This window comes from Condylura cristata, unplaced genomic scaffold (genome assembly GCF_000260355.1).
Source record: "Condylura cristata isolate star-nosed mole 26May11 unplaced genomic scaffold, ConCri1.0 scaffold00009, whole genome shotgun sequence".
NCBI classification, from domain to species: Eukaryota; Metazoa; Chordata; class Mammalia; order Eulipotyphla; family Talpidae; genus Condylura; species Condylura cristata.
In genome coordinates this window covers 30,902,171-30,928,190 of record NW_004567110.1, presented here as the reverse complement: position 1 = coordinate 30,928,190, position 26,020 = coordinate 30,902,171, and the positions used below count along the sequence as shown (strand labels likewise).

The 26,020-nt window shown below is 36.6% G+C and overlaps 1 protein-coding gene across 2 annotated transcripts in view; it reads left to right on the top strand.

The window, feature by feature from the left end:
* The first annotated feature begins 8,597 nt into the window (after positions 1-8,597).
* The window catches only part of TMEM67 (transmembrane protein 67), a 31,990-nt gene continuing 14,567 nt past the window's right edge, over positions 8,598-26,020 (top strand). Inside the window, exons 1-16 of one of the 2 annotated variants that reach the window (XM_004679733.2) lie at positions 8,598-8,790; positions 11,030-11,118; positions 12,624-12,717; positions 13,778-13,871; positions 15,182-15,251; positions 15,372-15,446; positions 16,711-16,773; positions 18,192-18,346; positions 18,456-18,564; positions 19,256-19,342; positions 19,924-19,989; positions 21,922-22,078; positions 22,652-22,775; positions 23,372-23,477; positions 24,272-24,328; positions 25,654-25,752. In XM_004679733.2, coding sequence (XP_004679790.1) covers positions 8,598-8,790; positions 11,030-11,118; positions 12,624-12,717; positions 13,778-13,871; positions 15,182-15,251; positions 15,372-15,446; positions 16,711-16,773; positions 18,192-18,346; positions 18,456-18,564; positions 19,256-19,342; positions 19,924-19,989; positions 21,922-22,078; positions 22,652-22,775; positions 23,372-23,477; positions 24,272-24,328; positions 25,654-25,752 — 1,638 coding nt within the window. Of the gene's footprint in view, positions 8,791-11,029; positions 11,119-12,623; positions 12,718-13,777; positions 13,872-15,181; positions 15,252-15,371; positions 15,447-16,710; positions 16,774-18,191; positions 18,347-18,455; positions 18,565-19,255; positions 19,343-19,923; positions 19,990-21,921; positions 22,079-22,651; positions 22,776-23,371; positions 23,478-24,271; positions 24,329-25,653; positions 25,753-26,020 lie in introns of those variants that run through there. The other variant, XM_012722823.1, reaches the window with a different exon arrangement.

Genomic DNA, 26,020 nt, shown 5'->3' with positions numbered 1-26,020 from the left:
GGTATCACTTTGAGCGTCCTTCCTCAGTCTTTACCATCCTTCAGGAATAGCCTTTCATCACTTGGTCTGAGTTTCTCAATCTTCTGAACTCCAGGGACCTTCATCCTTCTTGCACACTTTGATTCCTATTTAACTCAACTAATGCTGATTATGGCCTGTGCTAGCACCTTGCTAGGACCCCTCAAAGATGAAAATGAAGCTAGCAGAGGAGACAGTGCACACGTGCAGCCAGCCATCACATATGGATGTGAAGAGTTTAGTAACTAATCTCTTGGGTGAGGCAAGTCAAGTGTGAGTGCCAGCTCTGCCACATCATGCCTATGAATGAATTGTTCATCATTAGACTCCATTTGTAGAGTGAAGATAATAGTACCCACCATACAGGTCCATTATGAAGACTAAGAGAAAATAATGCTTGTAAAGCACTTAGTATAATCCCTAACTGACAATAAACTCCAGTATAACCTAGAAATTAAGAATGCTGGCTCATTTCATTTTTACAATTACTTTCACAAGAATGTATTTTCTATGTTACAAAGGAAAACAGGCATAAAGGTTTGCCTGCTAAGTTGCTTGGTAAGGCAACATTAACTGATATTTGTAGCTCTATCACTTGTGTTGCAGAACCCCCACCTCTATTTCTTCACCTACTAATTGAAGATAATAATACCATTGTTGAGGTAATTATATATTAAAACAATTAAAGGAACAAAGTAAAGGCATATAACATGAAATCTTATGTGTTACTCTAGTAACCTGCATGTCCCTTGACAATTTTTCCCCTTAGTGATCCTCAGAGGCACAACTACAAAACACCCAGGGATGATTAGAACACTATCTGGACACTAAGTAAATAAAAGAGCTTGGTCCATTGTGTATAACAAAAGTCAGATTCAGAATCAACAAATGAGAGCATGTGGTAAATAAGAATCAAACAGGACTTCCAACATTCCAACTTGGACAACTTCACAACTGAGGTAAGAAGTTTCTGCCTGTCTGCATGGCAGAAGTTGGAGGAGACTGATATGCTAACACTTTTATTACTATTAGTGGTTAACAAAGTAGGAGTACAGGAAAGGTATTAGATAAAATCTTCATGCTTTACTGCTGAAACTTTGGCCCCCAAATCTCAGTGTAGATCCCATTCCTAGTAAGTGGGCAAGACCCCATCAGAAATAGGATGTCTCCTGCTTAGACTTCCTTTCTCTGGAGTCTATCCAGTTCCAGGTATATAAAAAGGAGAAACTAGAGGAAGAAAAAAGAATCTAAAGAGAAATTCTTAGGAGCATGTACGAAAAAAGAGACCCTAAAAGACTACGTGTCAAAAAAGACAATCTCAGATGCTAGTCACTTTTCAGCCTTCACTCAGCCATATGAGACTGGACCTTGGAAAATGGAACACTCCTTACCAAGAGTTAAAGAGTCCATGTAGAGTGTGCCTGGCTTATCACCTATGTATGGAAATACCTTCCTTTGTGCTTATCACCCATGTATGGGAATATCTCCCTTTGTTTCAGGCTCAATGAGTACTTTTTAGTCTCTGTGTAAAGTGTGTGGAGTATATGGCATTTTACCAACCCCAAGATTAAATCTGTCCTCCCAGAATAGGGGTTCATTCCACTGCAGCAGGAAAACTGTGTCATGTATAGGCCAACTGCCTTATGTCACTGATCAAAAGAAACCCATTAGCTGTGAGCACCAACACCAATTTTGAAACTAATCAGTGTTGTCCCATCCAGAATTTGAATGTACTTACTCTCCTTGGTGACTCTGATCCAAGGTGCAGTGGACACAAGGGTTCAGAATCCTCCCCTGGAATTGATAACTGGTGTGTGGTTCTCTATTTGACATCATGTCATGTGGACACAGAGAACTCTGTGTTTTAGTGCTATAATCAGAGTCCTTGTGGTCCAGGCCCTAACCTACATTTATCTTCTGCCCCTTTAAAAATAAGGAAAGAAAGCATATAGCTCGACTTCATGTGGAAGAAGTAGATGAGAGGTATAACGCACGTTTTGAGACTTTTTCATTGCAATAAATGCTTACACATGGGCTAGGTACAACTCCAGGTACTAAGGAGACAATAGTGAGAAAAAAACAGGCATGACCTTGCTCTGAGACCTTGCAGTTTCAGAGAGGCAAGGAAACCTAATGAATAAGTTCTTTAATTTTACAGCAGGGATAAAAGCTGTAATGGAAAAGCACATCATTCTGTGACTATTTCATAGAAAGAACTTGCCTAGTCACAAAGGGCAGGGGAGTTCCTTAAGGAACTGATGGATGAAGTAAAAGGAAGGGAGGAGTTAGCAAGATACAGGGAAATAGCTAGGAGTGGTGAGGTAAGCTTGTTTACGCAGAGTGACAGACAGCAGCATTCAGCAAACTGAAAGACCAGTGTTGCCAGAGTACACTGCTGTGCAGTGAGAAGTCATGTCCTGTGGGTCATGGTAAAGACTTTGAACTTTGAATTCAAAAATTAATGAGCTATTTTAAACACAGATGTGACCATGGATTTGTTCTTCAAAGGATTAGTTCTACTGAGGTACAGAAAATGGATCAAAGGGTAAGAAGAGTATATGAATGGAGACAGGTTAGCAGGTTACTTTGGTTTTCCATTTAAGGTGATAGTTTGTACACAGGCATTACTTCAACTCCTTCTAGAAGTCTTAATAAAATAGCAAAAGTTCACAAAGAAGCAAAAGCTGCCAAGAATGAATATAATAGGGCATAAGGTAGCAGCAATAAAGCTTTCCAAGCAGGGGCCCTCCCTGGTGGCACAACAGGTTAAAGCATAGCACTATGAAGCTCTCCACAGCCACTGCAGCACAAGTTCGATCACCGACAGGGAGGTGACCCACATGGCTTGGCAGACCTCTCCTGTCTCGCCTGCAGCTTGCCCCAGCAGTGTACTTCATCAATCTGCCTGTTCTAATCCCCACTCTGTCTCTGGTGAATCATCTCACCCTTCATACCTCTGGTTTGTATCCCAGTTCTTATATGCATAAATAAATAAATCTTTAAAATTAAAAAAAAAAAAGCTTTCCAGCAGGAAGTATGATGGATGAGCAGTCATTTCTTTTGTGAATCCAAGAAGCCTGAATCCTAAATTTACAATGGGGAAAGCTCAGAAGCAACCTGAGACTTAGAAGAAGTCCTCAGAGACTTACAAGAAGGCATTGAGCTTGTGTTGGGAAAAAAGTTAATTGAACATCAGTTTATAAAGCACTAAAAACATGGTTCTCAAGACTCTTCCCTCCAGTACCAAGAAGCCTGTCTTTCCCCACTGCAGCTTATTCTCTGGATGGAATATGACTAGGGAACAACCAGTACAGAAGAGAGCAAGGACTCGATATATAAAAGGGCATTCTGTGAATGATGAGACAGAATGATGAAACTCATACCCTTGTCTCCACTAAACCTGGCAGCCAGGCTTACATTCTCAAGGGAGAAGAGTCTGGAAATTTATCAGCACAAGGAGTGAAGCAAGGGGATAGAATGTACCGACAGGAGGGAAGGCCCTATGAACTGCCCAGACAAATCACCCTGGATGATGTAGCCATGCCAAGATGCTCCACCTAGTTTGTAAGTCTTCAAGTTAGCTTTTGCAGTTTGATCCACTCCAATATACATATAGTACAAAGATAAAATATACATATAAATAGCAAAGATTAGCAGAGATTCACCAGATTAATGAAGAAAGACATAACTTTTTAAAGACTTTTTGTTTTATCTACTATACAAGATCTGGGGTACAGGCCGTAGGGGGAGGAGCTGAGAGGATTCACTAGAGACAGAGTGGGGGGTAGGGCAGGTGGATCTACTGAGATACACTGCTAAGCAGTGGGTGAGACAGGAAAGGTGTACTGTACTATGTGGGTCAGGTCTCTGGCCCAGGATCAAACCATGCACAACAGCTTGATAGCACAGAGACTTTGATTCCTGTGCCACCAGGGAGGCCCCTGATAGCACAGCTTTGAAGAAACAGATGATGCAGGCAGAATCTTTAAAGCTTTAGGGAAACTTTAAAACAATGTCTTCAAGAAGACTGCATCCATGAAGAATGCTAATATGTTATAAATAAGGTTATTGGAAAATAAAAAGGGGTTCTTAGAAATTAATGACTGTGAAAACGAAAACTTCACTGAAATATTTCACAGGTAAAACTTAGAAAATCTTCCAGGAAGAATGAGCAATCTAAAATAAGTGGGAGAAAACAATATAAGAAAATTAAGAGGGGGCATCCCAGAGGTCCAATATCTGAAAGATAAGGTATCCAGAAAAAAAAGAAAAAAACAGGAAAAAGGGAGGGAGTGTTGGAAAGGAATAATTATGATCTAACAAGTGTTCAACAAGAAGACAGTAAAACACCCTATGACATATTGGTGTAAAAATCAAGAAAAAGAAGGACAGAGGAAACACCCTAAAGACTTTCTGCAAGCAGAAAACAAATTACACACACAAGATTAAGAGTCAAAATGGCAGCAAATATTTCAACAGCATATTAAAAACCAAAAAAAAAAAAAAAGAGCAATGACTTTAAAGTTCTGAGAGAAAATTATTTCCCAACTGAATTTGATACCCTAGTAAATCTATTAAGTGTGAGGGAGAAATAAACACATTTTTATGTATGCAACATCATGTGCACCCTCTCTCAGGAAGCTGCTAAAATATGTGCTCTATCCAAAACAGGAAGTAAATTGAGAAATTAGAGGATATGCAATCACTAAACTGGAACTCTTCCTTTAACAGCACCCTCTATACCTCTCCCAGCTTGATAACATATTCTTATCATTCGTGCTTTAATCCCATGACAGGAGACCTCATCGCAGCTAAGAACATAGATGCCTGAATCTAAATTCCAGTTCTCATTGACTCTCTCGCTGTACCTCAACTTTCTCATCTAAAATTTGGGAATATCAATACCTACCTTAAAGGACTGTTATGAGGATTAAAAGCACTTGGAGGAGAACCTGGCACTTAGTAAATGTACTGAACACATTGAAAAGAGGTTATTGCTTCTAAAGAAAAATTTAGGAATTAATGCTAAGCACCTAAGAGCAAAAAAGACAACTATTCATGTAAGAAAGAATAAAAATTGTGGTATGGCATATAACTCAGAAGTATCCTTTAAATAATTACAATAATGTAAACCTAGTTACTATTCATTGAAATTTTAAAACAAATATATTCTAAAGGATGGGGATCTGAAATGCACGTTGAGAAAACATGCATTGTAGAAAGCAAATCTTCATCATCCATAAAAGGCAATCAATTGATAGTGCCTAAAACTGACAAATTAATTTTTAAAAAAGGTTATTGCATTAATTCATATGGGAGAAGACATTTAGGATACAGTGAAGCAGAGGTTAAAGAAAGAATTCAAGGGGCATTTGGGTGAGATGATATTTGAGAAGATAAAATCAAGAAGTGTTACTATGGACTGAAACGAAAAAATAAAGGGTAAAACTATCAAAATTGCTTTTTTTGACCTAGATTACAAATTGGCTGGTGCCTCCATTAAATGACAGAGGGCACTGAAGAGAGCAAGGGGGAAGGGGAAAGGGAAAAGATGGAGATTATGAGTTGTTTTTAGATACCCCTGATTAAAAAACATGCTTCATTCTACCCAAATGAAGCATTAAAACCAGTAGAAACTACTGGTTCAGATCTGGACATAGAAAGATGTGAGTCATCTTCAAAAAGTGGTCATTAAAGTCACAGACATAACTGACATCACCTAGGAGAAGAACCACAGAATGAAAAGAGGCAAAAGTCTAGGACGGGGACTCAGAGACTCCTCTTTTAATAGCCAAGTAAAGGAGACTGAGTCTACAAAGGGCAAAGAGTAGGAGTAACCAGAAAGCTTATTCTAGAAATAACCTGGAGGGAAACCAGGAGTGTTTCATCATGGAAGCTAAGTTCAGTTTGGAACATATTGAATATGACACTGCAGTTACTTAAATATAGTAGCCATTGGCACAAAGATTCTAGAGATTGGGAAAGTGCAGGGCTCACCACACAGTGCCCCAACTTTAAGACCTTGAACTCACTTCCCTTTCTGACTACAACCTCCACTTTTGCACTTTGAATCTTCTCTATACCCTTTTTGTAGGTTGTGAATTCATTAATCCCTGCATGGGTCTCATTTGCCTTTTGCTTTTCTTTATGAATGCCCAGGAAATTCAATCCAGGATTTCAAGAGCAGCAGTAACATGCAGACTCTAAAGTGAAGCTCTACCTGTTCTATAGAGTAAGGCACGTCTCCCTCATCCCCATCCCAGCCTGAGGTTTGTACTGCTGAGCCCTCTGGCACCATGTTATCTCAGCAACAGCAGAGCCAAATAGTAGCACTGAAATACAGCAATATTACAATACGGTAACTTTCTTCACATGTCTAAAAATTTAAAGTACAGTTTTCACATTTTTTTAAATAAATACATTTGCTACTGTGAAAAAAGAATCAAGGTTGAGACTATGAAATCTGATGTCAAATTGTCCAGGTTCAAATGATGATCTAACAGTGCTCTTAGGAAATGGCATATGCTTTCTGAGCCATGGTTTTATCATCTGCAAAGTATGGTGGTCCCAATTTAGATCAAATGAGATATTGCAGTGCCTGACACATGGGAAGCAAGAAATTGATGAAATTATTTCAATTACCACCCATGGCTTTAGTTCCTATCAACATATCAAATAATTCCTATCACTTTCATTTTTGCTTTAAATTTCTTTAATCTATTCAATAAGATTAATCTATTCAAAAAGCTTTTATCAACCCCAGGCAGTTTCTATCTGTCCAACTACCAAAGCAGGAACCTGGGTATGATCCTTGGTTTCATTGTCCAAATCATAAAAAAAATTCCTAGGATTCTTCCTCCTAAATGACTTTGATTCACCTTCTCTTGCTTTTTCCTTCTCCCGTTGCCCTAACTTAAACCCTGGATTTCTGTGTTAGCCTCACAAATCACCTCTACCTCTAGAACTGCAAATCCTATCATGTTAGTCCCCAGTGTTGTAAAGTCTTAACCTTGAAACTGTGATAAGCAAATATAACCATTCGATTGCCGTCATTTGTATTCCTTTCAAGCTGTCCAGCCTCAGGTCTTGTCATTGACCATACAAACCCTGCACCCCAGAGACACCCAGACACTCGCCTTTCTAGATATGCCTGCTTTCACAAACCTCTGGGTATGTTCCTGCTGGTCCCTCAGTTTGAGCTGTCCTACATATCTCTTCCTTTGTGGCTTCTTTGCTGATCTCCTGCCTACCCTCAGTCCTCCAGACAAAGTCAATCTTATCTTCCATATCCTTAATTAGAACAGTAATTCCAGTACATTTTAAATATTTGTTTCTGTGTCTATTTTTCTAATAGTTTCTGAAGGAAAGCACCGTGGTAGACCTTGTCCCTGACAAGTGTCTACCCATTGAAGTAGTCCATAAGAGTTTGAAAAATGATTTAACTCCCTACCAAGGATGATTTTCACAAGAACACTAAAAAATATGGACCCCTTCATAAATTTATGTATCATCCTTGTGCAGGAGCCATGCTAGCCTTCTCTAAATCATTACAATTTTAGTATATGTGTTACTAAATGAGTCCCCAAAACATAGTAAACTTTGGAACACTTGGATTCCCATTTCTAGTTTCAGCCTCTTCCTCAGTCAGTTAGACCTGTCCATTCATTTCTGCTATTCCTGAGTCAGCAACTTAGGTCCACTCTAACAGAAGTATATTCTTCTTCCCCACATCTCTCCTAGCCCATTCCCTTCACTGTGCCCCCACCAGCCCTCCTCCAATATGATCTAGCCTTGCAGGCAAGATGTAGTTTCATCTCTAATTGATTTTCTTTACAATTACTCTGTCTGTTCCTTTACTCAGGAAAATGATCTTGCTCAATTACTCTGTACCCCAGTCCAGGATTTCTTTATGGCTTTACTCATCTCTCCTCTTTCTCTGCAGTCTGAAAGAAAATCATCCTTTTCCCCTGAAATGATTGTCTTCCTGCTCTGATCCTTTCCTGCTCAAGAGAAAGTCAGTTTTTGCTCCTCTTATATTTTGTCTGTCCTGACTTTTTTAGTCCCTGAGACAGAGTGCTGTGTATTAAAATTAACAACTAAGATGGAAAAAGGCTCAAAATGATGTAAAAATAAACTTATATTATTTAAAAAAATAATGCTTTATTTACATGTATTTTCTAGGAAATCCTGATCATGAAAATTATCTAGTCTGGATACATTAGGATGTAAATAACATGTAACAGTTTAAATGAAACAATACTTACTCTTAATTTATGTGACACAGTCAGATAATCCCTTTGCTGTGATGTTCTACTTCCCGATCCCCTAAATTGGTTTCAACTCCCACGAATGAGTCGCATCCCAGGGTTTTGAACAGTCTGCGGCGCCCGTTGCGCCCTAGCCAGATACTCGCGGCTTTAGTAACTTAGCAACCAGGCAAAGCGGGCGGACTTCCGAGCTCCCTCGGAGTTGTCCAATAGGCTCTTTAGAATTGCCGCAGGGGCTGGTGGGACGTCGGAGACAGCGAAGGCCGCCGGCGTCTGCACCATGGTGACGGTCGGCGCCGTGGCTGGGTAGCAATGGCGGCTTGGTGCATCTTATCCCTGGCGGTAGAGACTGCATTCCTCTCTATGGTCCTCCTTCGCGTCTCGCAGGCCCAGACTTTTTCCTTTCCTTTCCGGCAGCCCGAGATGTGCGGTCACAACGAGTACTTCGATATCTCCGCACTCTCCTGTGTCCCTTGTGGAGCCAACCAGAAGCGGGACGCCCGAGGTGAGGCTGTTTGGGCTGGGCCCTGGTTAAAATAACGCTCCCGCCTTGGTAGTGCCTCCGGGCTTTAGAGTCGTTGAAAACCTTTTCAGCTGAGTGAAGAATGTTTCTGCACGGTTAACCGCCAACGCCTGAGAGGGTTTCCTGGAGGATTGCAGCTTGCACACCCGAGAGACTGGGCTACCCCCAGTCCCTGAACTGTTGCTCGTAATTAATTTCTGGGTGCCAGTCCTCCACACCTCAATTGAGGAGTCTTTAGGGAGGTGTCTGGAAAGCCACTATCAAGGTAGAAAAGAAATGGGATGTAATCTGAGGTGCAGAGGAGCACATGACCGGTCGGAGAGGATGCGATTTAGCACTTTATTTGCTTTGCAAATCCTCGAAACATTGAGCTGGAAGGGACCAACAGGTCCATCTTCTCATTTTACAGATCAGGAAACTGAAGCCCAGATGAGGTACTGTCTTGTCACCGAAATTGGGAACTTGAAGAACGATGCCTCTTTGCCTTTAGGCTTAACTGGTGTATTGTGCTATTGAGTGCGTCCGTTAATATTACAAATCTCATTAGGATTGGGAAACTGCTCAGAATAAAACTTTCCCCAAAGACCAAGATGTTTTCAGTCTCATTTTGGTGATTTCATAGCACTATCATCCATCTCCAAATTTTATATCTTCATTTAAATCATTATATAGGACAGATCAGGCTCTTCAAGTGAAGAACAATGAATGAGAAAGCATTTCACAGACTCTAAAGTGTAAACTGTTAGTTTAATAATTATGAACCCAGACATCACATGCATTGTACTACTTCCATGTATAATCTTTAGAGAATATTCTCCGTACTTTTCCAGAGTGCTGAATACTGATTACCTTATAATTTTACTTTCTTTCCAAATGTATTTTTAAAAGTGATTTATTTGAGGTCCTTCCTGTTGGCGCAGTGGGTTAGGACGCAGCACTACAAGCCAGCTGCAGCCATGACAGTGCGAGTTCGATCCCCAGCCCCGGAGATGATCCACATGGTGCAGCAGACCTCTCCTGTCCCGCCTGCTACTCCCCTCAGCAGTGTACTTCATTGATCTGCCTGTTCTCTTCCCCACTCAGTCTCTGGTGAATACTTTCACTACCCTGTACCTCTGGCTTGCACCCCAGTTCTGTATGCATAAAATAAATAAGTCTTTAAAAAATGATTCATTTGAATTAAGGTAGTGTTCTTTATAAAGTTTTGTTCTTGGTAAAGTAAATTTTAATTCATTGGATATATGTTTGTGGTTGAGTGAAATAGAAATGTAAAATTTACCATAACAGTTAGTCAATAGTTTGACTATTAGTTTAATGATTCAGTTATGCTTGTACTTAAAATAGCAAGCACAACACCTACTCTGTGCCAGTGTAAGACTATCACATATACTTGTACTAACTCTGTGAGATAAGCGGTGGTGTTGTACCTGTTTACACACGAGGAAGCTGATAGCCAGAAATTTCAGTAACTTTTTCAGGGATATGTAGTTAAGTAGCAGGATTGAAATTAGAACCCAAAGAATATATTTATGAATTTGAAAGCTAGTAGCACTGATGCCAAAGTCTTGCTCTTAACTACTGTACTCCCTGTCAGGATCTTAAGAATTATCAAGTTTCCCTATTTGGAGTTTTTTGTTTTTTTTTTTTTTTTTTAAGGATTTACTTATGCATACAGAACTGGGATAAGGCCAGAGGTGCAGGGGAGGTGAGAGGAGTCTCCAGAGACAGAGTGGGAAACAGAACAGGCAGATGGACCAAGTACACTGCTGAGGGGAGTAGTGGGCGGGTCAGGAGAGGTCTGCTGCACCTTGTGGGTCACCTCCTGGCCAGGAACAGGAAGACAATTCATGCTGAAGGGGCTGCGCTTTAACCCTTTGCCACCAGAGAGGGTCCCCTATCTTGGAGACTTATTTCTCAAGATTAAAATTTGCTCTTTTCGGCCCTCCCTGGTGGCGCAGCGGGTTAAAGCACTGCACTGAGAAACTAAAGCCGCTTCCGCATGAGTTCGATTCCCGCCTGCCCCGGAGGTGACCACATGGCGTGGCAGACCTCTCCTGACCCGCCCGCTGCTCCCCTCTGCAGTGTACTTCATCGATCTGCCTGTTCTGCTTCCCGCTCTGTCTCTGGTGAATCCTCCGAATCTCTGGCCTGTACCCCAGTTCTGTATGAATAAATAAATAAATCTTTAAAAAAAAGAAATATTTGCTCTTTTCTTTTTTAGGAACTTCTTGTGTATGTCTACCAGGATTTCAGATGATATCTAATAATGGAGGGCCTAGTATTACTTGTAAAAAGTGCCCAGAAACCATGGTATGGAATATTTATTTTAAAGTTATTTCAATGTAAAATGAGTTACACTTTTTAAACTACAATTTAATGTCACAGTCTAATATTTTCCACATACTTTAAAATTACTATGATAAAGGTCAAGTTTTATACAAACTTGGAGAAAGATCAGTGTATTGTTTTACTCTGAAATCCAAAATGTGCAGAACTATGAAAATTTGTATATCTTTATTTTTCCTCTTAGAGTAATTCAGTTATAAAGAAAAATAGATGAATGGTGCATCTACAAGTCAATTTTTAGATGTATATATTCTTTGGTGTAGATTGAATTCAATGTCATAGACCTATTGTATAAGTTTTATATAAAAACTCATGTTCATTATGACAACTTAGGTATAAGCTCATGAAAGGTTAGTTGCATTATAAAATAGGTTAAAAATATCTGTTACTGTTTTACTAATTGTTTCATTATATCATACATTTTGATAAATTGCTATTCGTATAATGATTCTTAATGGACAGCAATACATTTTCCATTCCTTATGGAAAAGTAAGAGTGTCTGTGTGTCAGTTTTGATTTTTTTTTCTGTAATATTATTTCTCAGAAAATGTATCTGAAAATTTAATATTAAGTTATCAGTTATCCTAACTTATGGCTAGGACATAGAGGTGTGATGACACTCATTTTATATTTTTGGGAATATTGACCTTGGCTGAATTACCTGTGATAAAGAGCAGGTAATATGAAATGTAGCAAAGCAGATTTATTTCTCAGAGATGTAATTAAACTATCATAATTTTAAAATAACCTCATAAAAATAGACTGTCACATATGGGAGTATTTCTTCATAGTCTTTTCAACCAAAATTTAAAATAATTTGCATTGTTTTCTTATTATCATTGTTCTCCACTAATTTTGGTTACATCGATTTTTGTAATATACTTGCTATATTTTTATGCCAGGTTTTTCCTAACCCATATAATATAAAAAGCCCAGTTTTGAATAATTGTTATATTTTACAGAAACTTTTACTATAAACTATTAGTAGCTAGTGAAATATCCTTATAATTTTATTTTAATAACTATTTACATGTAGCTTATATATGTCATGAGAACTGATTTTGAATCATAAATTTTTTAAAGCTAATGTATTTTAACTTTTTTAAGGTGCAGTAGTTATTTTAGAAAAAAAAAGACTAAACTATTAATTGACAATAGGTTAAATTCTTTTCAGTTTTGCTTTTGTAAATGGAAAAGCTGTATGGCAATAGTAATTATGAAAATAAGGACTTATATGAACTTAAAATCACAAAGAAAAACTATTGCCCAGAGGTAATAGTAGTACATAGTATTCATGTATAGCTTACATTTTTGGAATATAAACATAGTTCAGCATCCAAGAAAAAAATTTTTTAATTTGTATACAGTTTATCAACTGCAAATGATAGTATCGTGACATTTTTTGTATACATGATTAATTTTGAAAGGAAAAATTAAGAAGGATAAAATAATTTTTTTCTTGGTTTAGAATGGTGTTACTGAAGATGGCTGGAACTGCATTACTTGCCCTCATGGTTTAACTGGAGAAGGAAAATGCCGTTGTCCCACTGGCCATATTTTAGGTAATTAGATTTTTTATGAAGTAGTAATGTTGAATTTTCATATGTGTTGTGCAAGTAGAGGAATGCTTCATTTTCTGGGAATTTATTAAAAGGAGAGCTGATTAGAGTTGTGTATTTGCATGTATATTTTAAATGTGAAGAATGGGAAAAAAGTGGAGACTAAGTACTGGGACCTGAGTCCATGGTCAAACGGTGTCGCCATTTACTGAGACAGGAGATGGCTATAGGAGGAAGCAATATTTTACTTTGCTTTTGTTAAGTTTATATTTTTACCACTTTGCAAAAACTTAAAATGTTAAGAATAAAACATGGAAACATTATAGATTGGGGATAATAGTCTTTGACTATTTTTCCAGTGTTGATCTTCTGTTATTCCTTCAACCACCTAGTAATTATCATTTTGGTATGTGACTGTGTCCTAGAATCTTCTTTCTTTTGTTTTTAATATACAAATATTCTTTGTAGCCACAGAAAATATAGTGGTATTAACATATAAATGATTCATACCAAAGATGTTGTTCTATATCATAGGTTTTTTAATTACAATGTAATCTGTTAGATTACCACATTCTTTTTAACCCACACTAGAGTATTTCATAGCATTGTTATACCACCATTTTGTTAACATATGCTTCCATGACTATTCTTATACACATGTGCAAGTACTCTTATAGGTTAGTTATCTAAACATGAAATTGTAGTGTTGTAAACCTAAAATTTTAATAGGTACTATCAAGAGCCCTCTTAAGTTACAGCAACTTACCTGTAGTCCATGAACATACTTGTTTCTTCATACCCAGTTTAAATAGAACATGCAGGTAAGAAATAAAATTTTTGAGGAAAAATACCACTTTCTTATCATAATGATTTGGAAAATTAATTTCTCTGCTTTTTTATGTAGGATTGGGCTTTACTTTTCTGTACTTTGTTATGGAGGTGCTTGACATGCCTTTTATGAAAATAAAGTGTTCTGTTCTTAAGATAGTAAGTATAAGTGGATTTCACTAAGTATATAGAAGCTCATATGTTAACTAATCAATTTTGTTTTTAAATTGTATAGTGGAAAGAGATACTAATGGAACATTGTTCTCTCATGCAACTTGTAAGCTGTGTGCTGAAAATTCTTTTACTATAGCAAATGCTTTAGAAAACAGGTAAGCAGTGTGCAGTCATCTTCCTGATTGTCACCTTCTAATTATGTAGAATCTGTATCTTTTTAAAGAACGTTCCTATCATGTCATTTGCTAGTTTACAAAAGAAGGATGAAATTGAACATTAACATGTAAAGTTGAGACCTATAGAAAGAGACAGAATAGGATTCAAATCTTATCTCAGTCTTCGTCAGTTGTTTGACGGTGAATAGTTTCCATTATTAACCCCGTAAATATAGTATCCATGTCATTAGAATGGGAATAAACCATCCATCTACTTCATGTTTTATTATGTCCATAGTAAGTGCTCAATGAAATGTAGCTATTTTTGTTTATTATGTAATTTGTACAAATCTATAATGTAATATGTAGTATATAATAGTAATAATTTCTATTTACAACATGCTTTCTGTGTCCCAGGTACTGGCCTTCATATGTTATTACATTGAAAAGCACCTCAGCAAATACAATGATAATTGTAATAATCCAGGAAACCTGACATATAGCCCTGTTCTCTGTTACTTCCCCTTCTCCCTGTAGGTATACATATGTGAACATACAGCACACAGCAGCCCTCTCTCTAACTCAAACACATTATCCCTATTTGAACTTCTTCAGTTCAAATGATTACTTCCTTCCAAATGTAATTTTCTCTTCAATTCCCAAATTTAAGAGAACAAATACTTGATCAGCTTCTCCTGAGGTTACTTAGCACTCATTTTTTCTCTCAAGCTGACTTGGTTTGTGTTACCAGCTCTATCTGGCAAGTAATGAATTCTCATGTAAGCCCATATTTCCACTAGTTCAGGGTTCCCCCCACTCTCTATCAGCTGTTAGTGAAAAGTATATTTCCTAATATAAACAAAGATGATTAACTCACTTTAAAACGTTTGTTAAAGAAGTAGATGTATTTATCTTTTAGTTTGTTACCTTTTTACTTTGCAGCAGACGAAATAAAAGTATATGTGATATAACTACTGATAAAAATCATTGGATATCATTTATGAGTTTTAACTGAGTAACTTAACCATTTTTTTTTGCTATTCATTATTACTTATTTTATACATTTTATGTAGTTTTAAAAGAATGCTCTCATTACTGATTTATACGATGCATTTACACCTTGCCTTGCAATGCAAAGAGTGGTAAAAAGGTATTCAAATCAGTGTTGACATGTTGGCTTTGTCTATATTTTTAATTACTTAACTAAATGAATCTGTTCTAACCCAGTGTTTAGGAAGATTATGTTCTCAAGTAAATAGGTTTTGTATTATTCATTAACACTTGCAATTTTTTTTTTGTTATGTTGACAGGTGCGTCCGATGTGAACCAACATTCATTAATACCAGCAGGTCCTGTACATGTCTGAAACCTAACATTTTAGTAAGCCGAATCAAATTATTATAATTTAATCAAATTGTTAAATTATTAAATATTATATATTTTAAACTTGAATTGCCTATACCGTTCCATAAACTTTTGTGTTCCTTTTTATTTGTGAAGACAGGAGGATTATGTTTCAGCAACACAGTGAATTTTCCTCCACGTATGATTTCAACTGCCCGTTATGGAGAGCTTGTAAGTATGAATTATTTGTTCCATTTTTTTTTTTTGCATTTCTATTTTTTCTAATTAATTTGGGTGTAAAGTGAGAAATATTAATGTATGTCACATTAAAGTAGAAGTTATTAACCTAAAAACAATAGATGCACAAATAAATAAGCATGATAATAGTTACTTTCTTCACTACTGTACCTCATTCTTTTTCAGTGAATCTGAGATTGTTTAGGTCAGAAAGCTCTTTACATATCCTACAAATGCTTATAATATTCCAACCTGGTTATTGGCTTTCACTGGGCAATTCTAATGTATATTGGTCTGGTATTATTTTGTTTGTTACTCTTTGGGCCATTTGGATCAGGATGTCTGATTCATCTCCCAGATTAAGATGGTTCACAGCATTATTTCTTTAAATAAATTTTCTGTACCTTTTTCCTTCTGCAACCCCACTACATAGATATTACATCTTTTTAGGTTGCCTCAAAGACTAACAGTTTTCTTTTTTTCTCTTTATTGTACTACTTGTGTGTTCTCTACCTCTGTGCTTTCAAGGCCACTAATTTTCTCCATTACTTGCATTACCAACTGATGTAGCCCTCTACTGTATTTTTTAAATTCAGTTATAGTATTATTTAGATTAGTTCTTGCTTCATATTTTCTCAACTGTTGATTATCTTGTTTTTGATCACCCACTGGTCTCATGCACCACTCTGTACACCCCTTTTCCTCACTGGTGTGCTTGGCTTTTAAAGCCCCACAGTGGGTGTAGATACACTGTTTGTTAACAGCAGAGGGGTTCTGTCCATGTCACTGTGCTGTGCTGGGTTCACTGTAAGCATGGTTGAATCATTTTCTACCCCTTTCCACTGTTTCCACTGGTCATCTGTTTATAATTTAGGAATTCTGGGGGTTTTATATTATTATTGTAATTTGGTTGTGAGTATGTAGAAGAAACGAGCCCAGTGTCTTTACTCTGCCTCTATATTGCTGAATCCCCACATTGTTTTTTGTATACTTGAAATTGGCGTGATAGTTTTTTGGGTTATAGCCATACTTTATCTCCCATGTCTTTTGCCTAAGTGACATGACTTTGTAATGGAGTGTTGTTTGTAGTAACTGACATTGGTAAGAATGAATTCATACATTCCATATTACATTCTTACATTTAGAATTATTTTTCTGACATCAAGGATATAGTCATTTTCCATTCAATAATATATGTGGTGATGTCTTCCTTGTAGTGTAGTGGACATAAAACTAAAATTCATCTTTTTGTTTACAGGGCATGTCTTTCACTTCAGAATGGTTCACAAAGTATTTGCAATCATCAGCAACTGCTTGTTGGGTAAGTTTGACATTTTGGAAAATAATTTTATTTCATTTTGAAGAATTGTAGCACCATTTTTCTCAAAATAATGGAATTTTTCTATGTAGATGCATCTCATTGTCACACTCTATAAGAAAATACAATACTTTCTGGTAGACTAAAAGAGAAAATATATTAGAAAAAGTCATTTATTTCAATTTTCAAATATGTCTAAGTTGATTCAACTCAAATTGAGTGGGAAGAGAAACTGATTCATATTAAGTTTATTGATGGACTACAGTGGACCAGACCCTGTTAACATCTAATCATATTATATATTTCAGGAAAGAAAATTTAAGTCCCTCGTGGAATTATATTCTGATTAAGTGTCAAGTAGTGTTATGTGCTGTGACAGCATATCAGGGTGAAGAGTATAGAAAGTAAAAGAGGGTGCTAGTTCATGTTAGGATGGGCAAGACAAGCATCTCTCAGAGGATGGGATTTGAGCAAAGACTTGCAGGAAGTAAGAGAGAGCCATGTCAATATGTAGGGAAGAGTCTTCTAAGCAAAGCCCGTGATGAATGCAAGAGTCTTCTGGCATGCTCACTATTAGGAAAAAGGAAAGGGGCTGGGATCGTTGGAGCAGAGTGAGAAGGGAAAGTGGAGAGATGAATTTAGGGTGACAGGTGTGGGTACACAAGGACTTGGAGTTTGGCGTAAGGGAAATAGAGGGATTTTTGTGCACAGAAAGATATAATCAAACTTAACATTTTGAAAGGATCACTGGCATGAAGATTAGATGTTATTGGATAAAGGACAGAAGCAAAGACCAGTTAGGGAGGAAAGTATTTCAGTAATCTCAGTGAGAGATAGTGGACCCATGCACAGGGTAATACCATGGAAATGAGACGGTTTTTAAAGAATGAGCCAACGAGATTTACTGATGAGTTGGATATTTGAAGGAAGGAAACAAAGATCACTGCAATGTTGTTGACTGGAATAACTAAAAATGGAGTTGCCTTTTCTTGATGGGGAAACTGACAAAGAAGTTTGTGGGGCAATCTCAACAAATGATCTTATTTTGCTGTTCAAAAAACAATTACTTAAATCATACAAAATGGGTTAAATTTATATGCATAAGCTCTTACACAAACATCATTATTCTTTCAAATACAATTGTTCTGCTTACCAGTAATTTTAAATGTCATGCTTTAAATTTATTTCAATAGCTCGTCTTCATATTTTTGCTTAAAATTTACAATTAAATTGTACACATTATCTGTCATGGTGAAAGTTGTTTTCTACTTAAGAAAAAAGATATTTTTAAAAAGTAAAAAAATGCACAGAAAAAGAATTTGTCTAATAGGTAAAATTAAAAACAAGCATAATTAATACATAAATATCATCTTAAGATATTGAAGTCTATATTACTTTTCTTTGCCAATGTTATCTCATAGGTGTATGCCAATCTAACATCTTGCCAAGCTCTTGGAAATATGTGTGTGATGAATATGAACTCTTATGACCCTAACACTTTCGATGCATGTCAGCTATTTCACTATATCTTTGAAAATACTGCTGGATTACATACTATGTACTCTATTTCATTTTGGTAAGGATATTTTGATTGATGAATCAGAATTTGGACCAAATATTTCACAAATGTTAATAATAAAAGTATATTGTCTCCCTGTTATTAAAACGATTATAATTGTTTATAGGAGACAGACTCTTCCATGGCTATCCTATGGAGACCAAGTAGGATTAGCACCTCAAGTACTCAGTACCATACCTTTTCCAACAAATTTCAGTTTTAAAGGGGAAAACCAGGTACAAGTCACTATTATATTTTTTAATAATATAAAAGTTTATTTTTACAAGTCACTATTATTTTTAAAGGATAGATACATTTTGAATTATCTATAAAAACAGTAATACGAATGTTACTATTTGTTAAGTCCATTTTTTTTGTTTGTTTTTAAACATGGTATTGCTAAACTGGATCTAAAGATGGGCTGCCATAGGAACTAATGATATGGAAGTTAGCTATCTTGAGTATATGGATACCTCTGGATTATGCAGTTATGGCACAAGTAGTGCTTGTGGGGTTGGGAACAGTGGTTTTCATCACCAAATGCAAAACTACCTCTGTCTTTCTGCATCTCTGCATTTTTAACAAGTGCTTTGTAAGATTGGTTGGGGCTCTAAGCCACTTCTCTAGCAAATTCTCACTGCCAAGATTTTGACCTGATACCCCCACCTCTACATTTAATAAGTTTGAAAGGAAGTTACCTGTCAGTAGTGCTGCCTCAATTCTGAATTAAAAGTTGTTTTTGTACAAAAACACCAGTCCATTTTTTTTTTTTTTAGGTATATTTAATAGTAGAGATGCTTTGTTTCATTTTGCTTCAAATATAAAATAGTTGAATTTAATATTTGATCTCTGGAAAAAATAATGATCAATCAGCAGCTTATTGCTTTCAATGTGTTTGACATTTTATTCTTGTTTTTCTTTAATCAGAACACAAAACTGAAGTTTGTTGCTGCTTCCTATGATGTAAGAGGACATTTTCTCAAGTGGCAAACTTTAGAAGGTGGTGTTTTACAGGTGAGTATAATTCTAGTTAAAGAATTAATAACTGCCCTGAGGCAGTGATGAAGAAGACCAGATTATTATTTAAATAGAGAACCAAAGTTGTGCTACATTTGATTTTTTTTCTTGTGTTTTGAATTGAAATTTCTTAAAGCTACTTGGAGTTATGACTTTATAACAGAGGTGTCCTGAATGTCACCTTTGATGCATTAACTAAGTATTCTATAAAGCACGTGTCCCTGTTGGAACTTGAGAAATCTTGATTATAAGCAAAGAAAACCTTTATAAAAAAACATTTATTTTTTTTATAAAGATTTATTTATGTATACATACAGAACTTATGTACATGGGCGTTGAGAGGATTCACCAGAGACAGTGGGGAACAGAACAGGCAGATCAGAAATACACTGCTGAGGGGAGCAGCGAACGAGACAGGAGAGATCTTCTGTGCCATGTGGGTCACCTCCCCAGCCAGGGATCGAATTCTCACTGAAGCGGCTGCGGCTAGCTTGCAGTGCTGCGTCCTAACCCATTGCACCACCAGGGAGGGCCAAAAGATATTTATTTTTTATAAAAGTTGTGTTCTTTTGCTGTAGCTATGTCCAGATACAGAGACAAGACTAAATGCTGCTTATTCTTTTGGAACAACTTATCAACAAAATGTAAGTTTGAGCTGCTTTAAGACAGTCTATATTTTAGCTTCAGTTTTCATATCAGTGATAACTAGGGTAATCATTCTGTTTTCAAAATTGGAGATTTTTCAGTAGTAATGAATGATTAATTATACTGACTGCTATAGTTTTTTTATCTGCGCATAGAAAGACATAATTTAATCAACAAGAAGAGAGGAATTTTCTTTAGAGTCTAAAACATATGTTAGATTTCCATAATTATTTAGCTCCTTCTAAGTGTAGTCTAAAATATAATATCTACTTCTGCACATTTTGGGATAAAGTAAAAATATTTATTTTTAGTGACTAATAAAAATGTTACTCATTCCTTTTTCTTCCCATTAATAAATAAAAATGCTTCTTTTTCTCTCCCTCTGTGCTTTCCTCTCTGCCTCCATGTTTCCCTCCTTCCTCACCCTGAACCTCTCTGTCTGTTGGTAACACATTTTAAAATCACAGAGTGGTACAAAGGAATATTATGAGCCATTAAATTAAATGTCTGAAAGACATTTACAACCTTGCAAAAATGCTTCTTGATAAAATACATATACACATGAGAGAACAAAACTGTGATTTCAGCTTTGTTAAAATCACACAAAAAATGGCATCATAGAAAACAGATTAGAAGAAAGCACATGTATATGATTAGCTTTGGATGGTGGGATTATAGATGTTTTTTTTTCTTACATTTTCAAAATTCTATCATGAACATAAGTTTACTTTTATAATCAGAAACAATTTATGTGTTATTTTGAAAAAAAAATGTTATTTTTTTTGCCTATCTTGTTTATGGGAATCAACATTTGTTAATTGCCTGGTGTTGTGATAAAATGTCAGCATTCTATCACATTACCATATCTGATTCATGAAATCCCTATGTGAGATACATATTATCTGTGCTTTAGATGAAGATATTTACTCATTGAAATTATTTGCTTAAGCCAGTGTTCTCCTAGGTTTCAGAAATACAGTTTTTTTCCATTAAACCTGGTTGTCTCTCAAGTAGTTCACAGTTTAGTAGAGAAAACAACTAGATAGAAATAAACTGCTAAGAATATGATGTTGTTCTTCAGGTATATATGTCTACAAAGGACAGACCATCAGTAATTTTGAGGGGGAGAAGCAATATAGAAAGGTTTCATAGGAATAGTGTGACTTGAATTTCTAGAATGAGAACATGTTTTCTGGGAGAACACAGAAGAGAATGTCAGGCAGTGACAACATTTGCCATGTCAAAGAGACAGACTAGTGCATCATATTTCAGCACTTCTAGTAGATTAGCATGAATGGACCAAAGACTGGGAGAGTGGGGTGGGCAATAAATCTGGCTCTTGGGACAACCATCTCATAGACAGTTTTGTACCTCAGGAGAAAGAAGTAAGACCTCATCCCTTAGGACAGGGACATTTTTTTTTTTTTAAAGATTTATTTATTTGTACATACAGAACTGGTGTACAGGCCAGAGGCTCAGGGGTGGTGAGAGGCTTCACCAGAGACAGAGCGGGGAACAGAACAGGCAGATCGACGAAGTACACTGCTGAGGGGAGCAGCAGGCGGGTCAGGAGAGGTCTGCCACGCCATGTGGTCTCCTCCCGGGCAGGCGGGAATCAAACTCATGCGGAAGTGGCTTTAGATTCTCAGTGCAGTGCTTTAACCCGCTGCGCCACCAGGGAGGGCCAGGACAGGGACATTTTAAAGCACTCCATTGTACCCTTAATTTGGGAATGAAGGCATATTCTCCTCAGCTGAGTTGTAGAAGAACCAGGCAATATTATAACAGTATTTTGGAAACCATGTGCAAATGCATATAAATAAGTTAGTTTAAAGGTATTTTGCCTACAGGATTTTTAAAGCATTCCTTTAAAGATAATACATATTCATATTTTCAACTGAGTTGCTTTTCTTTTTAATTTTATTTTCCAGTGTGAAATTTCTATCTCTAAGATCTTAACTGACTTTCCCACTCCTATATTTTATGATGTGTACTTTGAATACACTAATGAAAATCAACAACAATATATTTGGGCTGTGCCTGTATTAAATCTAAAGCTTCAACGTAGTCACGTATTTGTGAACCAAGGTAAGACATCTATACATACCACCCTTCTCTGATCTCAAACCAATAAACAAGTAACCGTGTCTATTTAATAACAATGGATTATAAGAAAGGTCTGAGTTCTCTCCCCTGTGGTTTTTTTGTAGCAGACCGCAAAGCAAAACAGTAAGATTGCTGACATAGATTTTAACCTTTTTCCTGAATGTGTGGAGCTTATTGTTAAGAAATTATATTATTGCTAAAGGTATCCTGAGGAATACTAATACAGCTATAAATTAAAGCTTCTTTAAACTGTCCTTGAGCTGCTTTTTATAAAAATTAGCTGCTTTTGTTTCCCATATTTTAAAACCTATTTTTTCAAGGAAACTCACAGGAAAAGTCTTTCAAGTTGATGGAATATCCAAGACTCAGAAGACATTAAAGTGAGGTGGAGAAGGCTACTACCAGGATTTTTTTATATTCCATGGCTATTTTTGCAATTATATGAAAACAGATAGTTTAGTTTTGTGTTTCAGATTTACTCAGTATACTTCTTGAGAGCTATCTTGAGCAATTTGAAGATTTTTTAATGTCTTTTTTTTTCTTTTAACATAAAAGACAGTAATTCTGACAAATGGCTTCTGACTCGACGCATTTTCTTAGTGGATGCCCTAAGTGGACGACAAAATGACTTAGGAAGTCGGCCAAGAGTAATTCGAGTTGCGACCCAAATATCACTGAGGTAAACAAACTTCTAATGCACTGTGTAACTGTGAAACCATTTCATATAGAAAGGTTTTGCTAGTATCAGATGAAAACAGTAAGGACATTTGGACTGGAATAGCACGAAATTTTTCTAGATTATAAACCAAATCTAAAGCTCATTTAAGATAGTTTGTGTTGGGACCATTAGATTAGATTTCAACTTCTCTAACAGATGTTCTTATTAATCATTTGGTCCTGAAGTTACCAAGACTATACATTTAAATTCAAAATAAATTAGTAAGTTGGTTTTTTTTTAGGAATTTATTTATGCATATAGAACTGGGGTACAGGCCAGAGGTGCAGGGGTGGTGGGAGGATTCACCAGAGACAGAGTAGGGGGCAGAACAGGCAGATTGATGAAGTGCACTGCTGAGGGGAGCAGCAGGCGGGTCAGGGAAGGTCTGCCATGCCATGTGGGTCACCTCCAGGGCAGGGATCGAACTCATGCTGAAGTAACGTTAGCTTCTTAGTGCTGGACTTTAATCAGCTGCGCCACCAGGGAGGGCCCTAAGTTAAGTGTATTTTTAAGGACTAGATATCTTCGTAACTAGAAATGTATTTTCTCCTAAATAGCATCCACCTTGTACCAAACACAAAAAGTGGAAACATCTACCCTCCTTTACTAACCATTTCCTATAGTGATATTGATATTAAGGATCCTGACAGCCAGTCTGTGAAGGTGAGTTTTTTACTACTCAGAGTCCCTATGTAACACTATAATACAATGCAAGTTACATTATGGTCAAAGCACAGTCCTTTTTCAAATTTAAAGTAAACTCTCCTTTATATAGTCAAATCTGGACTATTTTTTTAACTGATAGTGGCAAGAATCCTAAGTGTAGAGAAGCAAGAATTTAAGTTTTTCAGTGACAGCATCCACAGCACTTGGTCATCTCTACTTAGGATTCTGGGGTGCCCAGCGTCTAATTTCTTCTCTCTTTGGCCGTCTGGCTTCTATTAGGATTTTGTCTTCTGGCCTAATTGAACTAGGAGCTCTCATTTTGTGTAGGCATGTGTATTTTCATCTCACCAGCCTACCTGCTTGATAAGCAAACACTTCAGTAGGCAAAAAGAGATTCAGCTTTACTTACTAGTAGCACTAAAGTAAACTAGAGAATTCAGTTTGGTCCTGCTGCCAGGTAGGCTGTCTCCTGCTTCCCCAGGCAATTAAACTCATTTAAATAAGTGTCAGCTATATTGACATAGTTGATAGTTTTGAAAATATGATGTTTATGATCAAATCCAGATGCAAATGTATTTTTTCCAAAATCTGTTATTGAAGTAATAGTGCATGATAACATTATATAAATTTACATATGTGTTATTGTAAATGAGCATCTGCATATACAATTTTAAGATCATTATTAAAAGTATAATTCTTAATCTTTACCTTACTATAAATGTTTTTGTAATAGAAAAGTAGGTTTGTGTTATTTAATCTCATTATGGCTAATTTGTTCTTTTAACTATCAGGTTTCTTTCTCAGTCAAATATGAAATGAACCAAAGAGAAGCGTTTGTCCAGACAGATGTAAGTTTTACCTGTTAAATTTTTACAGTATATATTTCAATTAAAATGGTTTTATTAGATGTACAGGAAAATTGTCAAAATGAAAAGCTTTGCTATACACCCACAACCCAGCCTTCCCTAAAGTTAGCATCTCACATAACCGGAGGACAGTAATCATAGCCAGAAAATTAATACTGAGATAGTGCTGTTACTTAATCTGGGTATTCTTTTAAACTTCACAAGTGTTTTAACCATCATTTTTCCATTTCAGGGTCCAGACTGGGATTGCATATTATTTTTAGTTATTCTGTCTCCAAGTCTCCTTTGATTTGTGAAAGTTCCTTGGTCTGTTATAGTCTTTCAGAACCTAATACTTTTGAAGAATACTTGTTGATTACTTTGACCCTCAGTGATAGATACCTAAGACTAGATATAATTTTAGTGCAAAGGCCACAGAAATGGTGGTCTCTGGGACCTTCTCAGTACAGCATATTAGAAGGTATTGGATGGCAATATACATCATATTTGGTGATCTTATACAGGTCATACAGCTAAGATGGTGTCTGCAGAATTTGCCATTTTATTCTCCATTTATAATTAATAAGAATCTTGTAGGCAGACATTTTAAGAATATACAACTATCCTCTTTCTCATTTTTCTTTTGCCCTCTAACTTTTTTTTTTTTTTTAAAGATTTATTTATTTGTACATACAGAACTGGGGTACAGGCCAGAGCCTCAGGGGTGGTGAGAGGCTTCACCAGAGACAGAGTGGGGAGCAGAACAGGCAGATTTACAAAGTACACTGCTGAGGGGAGCAGTGGGCGGGTCAGGAGAGGTCTGCCACGCCATGTTTTCACCTCCAGGGCAGGCGGGAATCGAACTCATGCGGAAATGGCTTTAGCTTCTCATTGCAGTGCTTTAACCCGCTGCGCCACCAGGGAGGGCCCTGCCCTCTAACTTTTAACCTGCATTAATGATTCTTGCCTATAGAAATGATCACTATGATATTTACTTGGTGATTTTCCATTTCCATCTTCTGTATTTGTCATTAAAATTTTAAAGAGGAACTGTCCCTTTGCCCACATTTATTTATTCATTTTTTTAAAATCAATATGAACTTGTGGATATTTACTTTATTCAGCAATTATAACCCACTAGTATTTATTTTGTTATTCAAGTTGTCCCATATCTGGCCACTGGGAGTTCTGTTAGCTTGGCTCCTGTGGGCTTTAAACAGACCCTTTGCCATTTTTTGAGTATTGTCTCTTTACAGTATTTTTTGACATGAATGAGTAAGGGAAGGTACATATATTCAAAGTGCTCTCTTTTTTTTTTTTCTCCTCAGATTGCTTTGGGGGTGCTAGGTGGGCTAGCTGTTTTATCATCTCTTTTGAGGACAGCAGGGTGGAAGAGGCGCATTGGGAGTCCTTTGATTGATCTACAGGTATGCTCTCAGGGGTTTTTAAAGTATGCCGTTATTTTGACCTACTTTACTTCCTTCCAGCAAAACACAGCTAGAGGAGGAGTAAGAACTTTCCTTGAGTTTTTCCGATGTATACTATTGGGAAAGGAATAGGCAATGCTCATTTGCCTCCCACACTGTGTGCCAGTCTGCACCACCGCCCACAGGAGTCATTTCCACATATCTATACCAACACCTGACTTTCCCAGTCTTTCCAATTTCATGCCAGGCTTTTGGTATAAGTGCTATG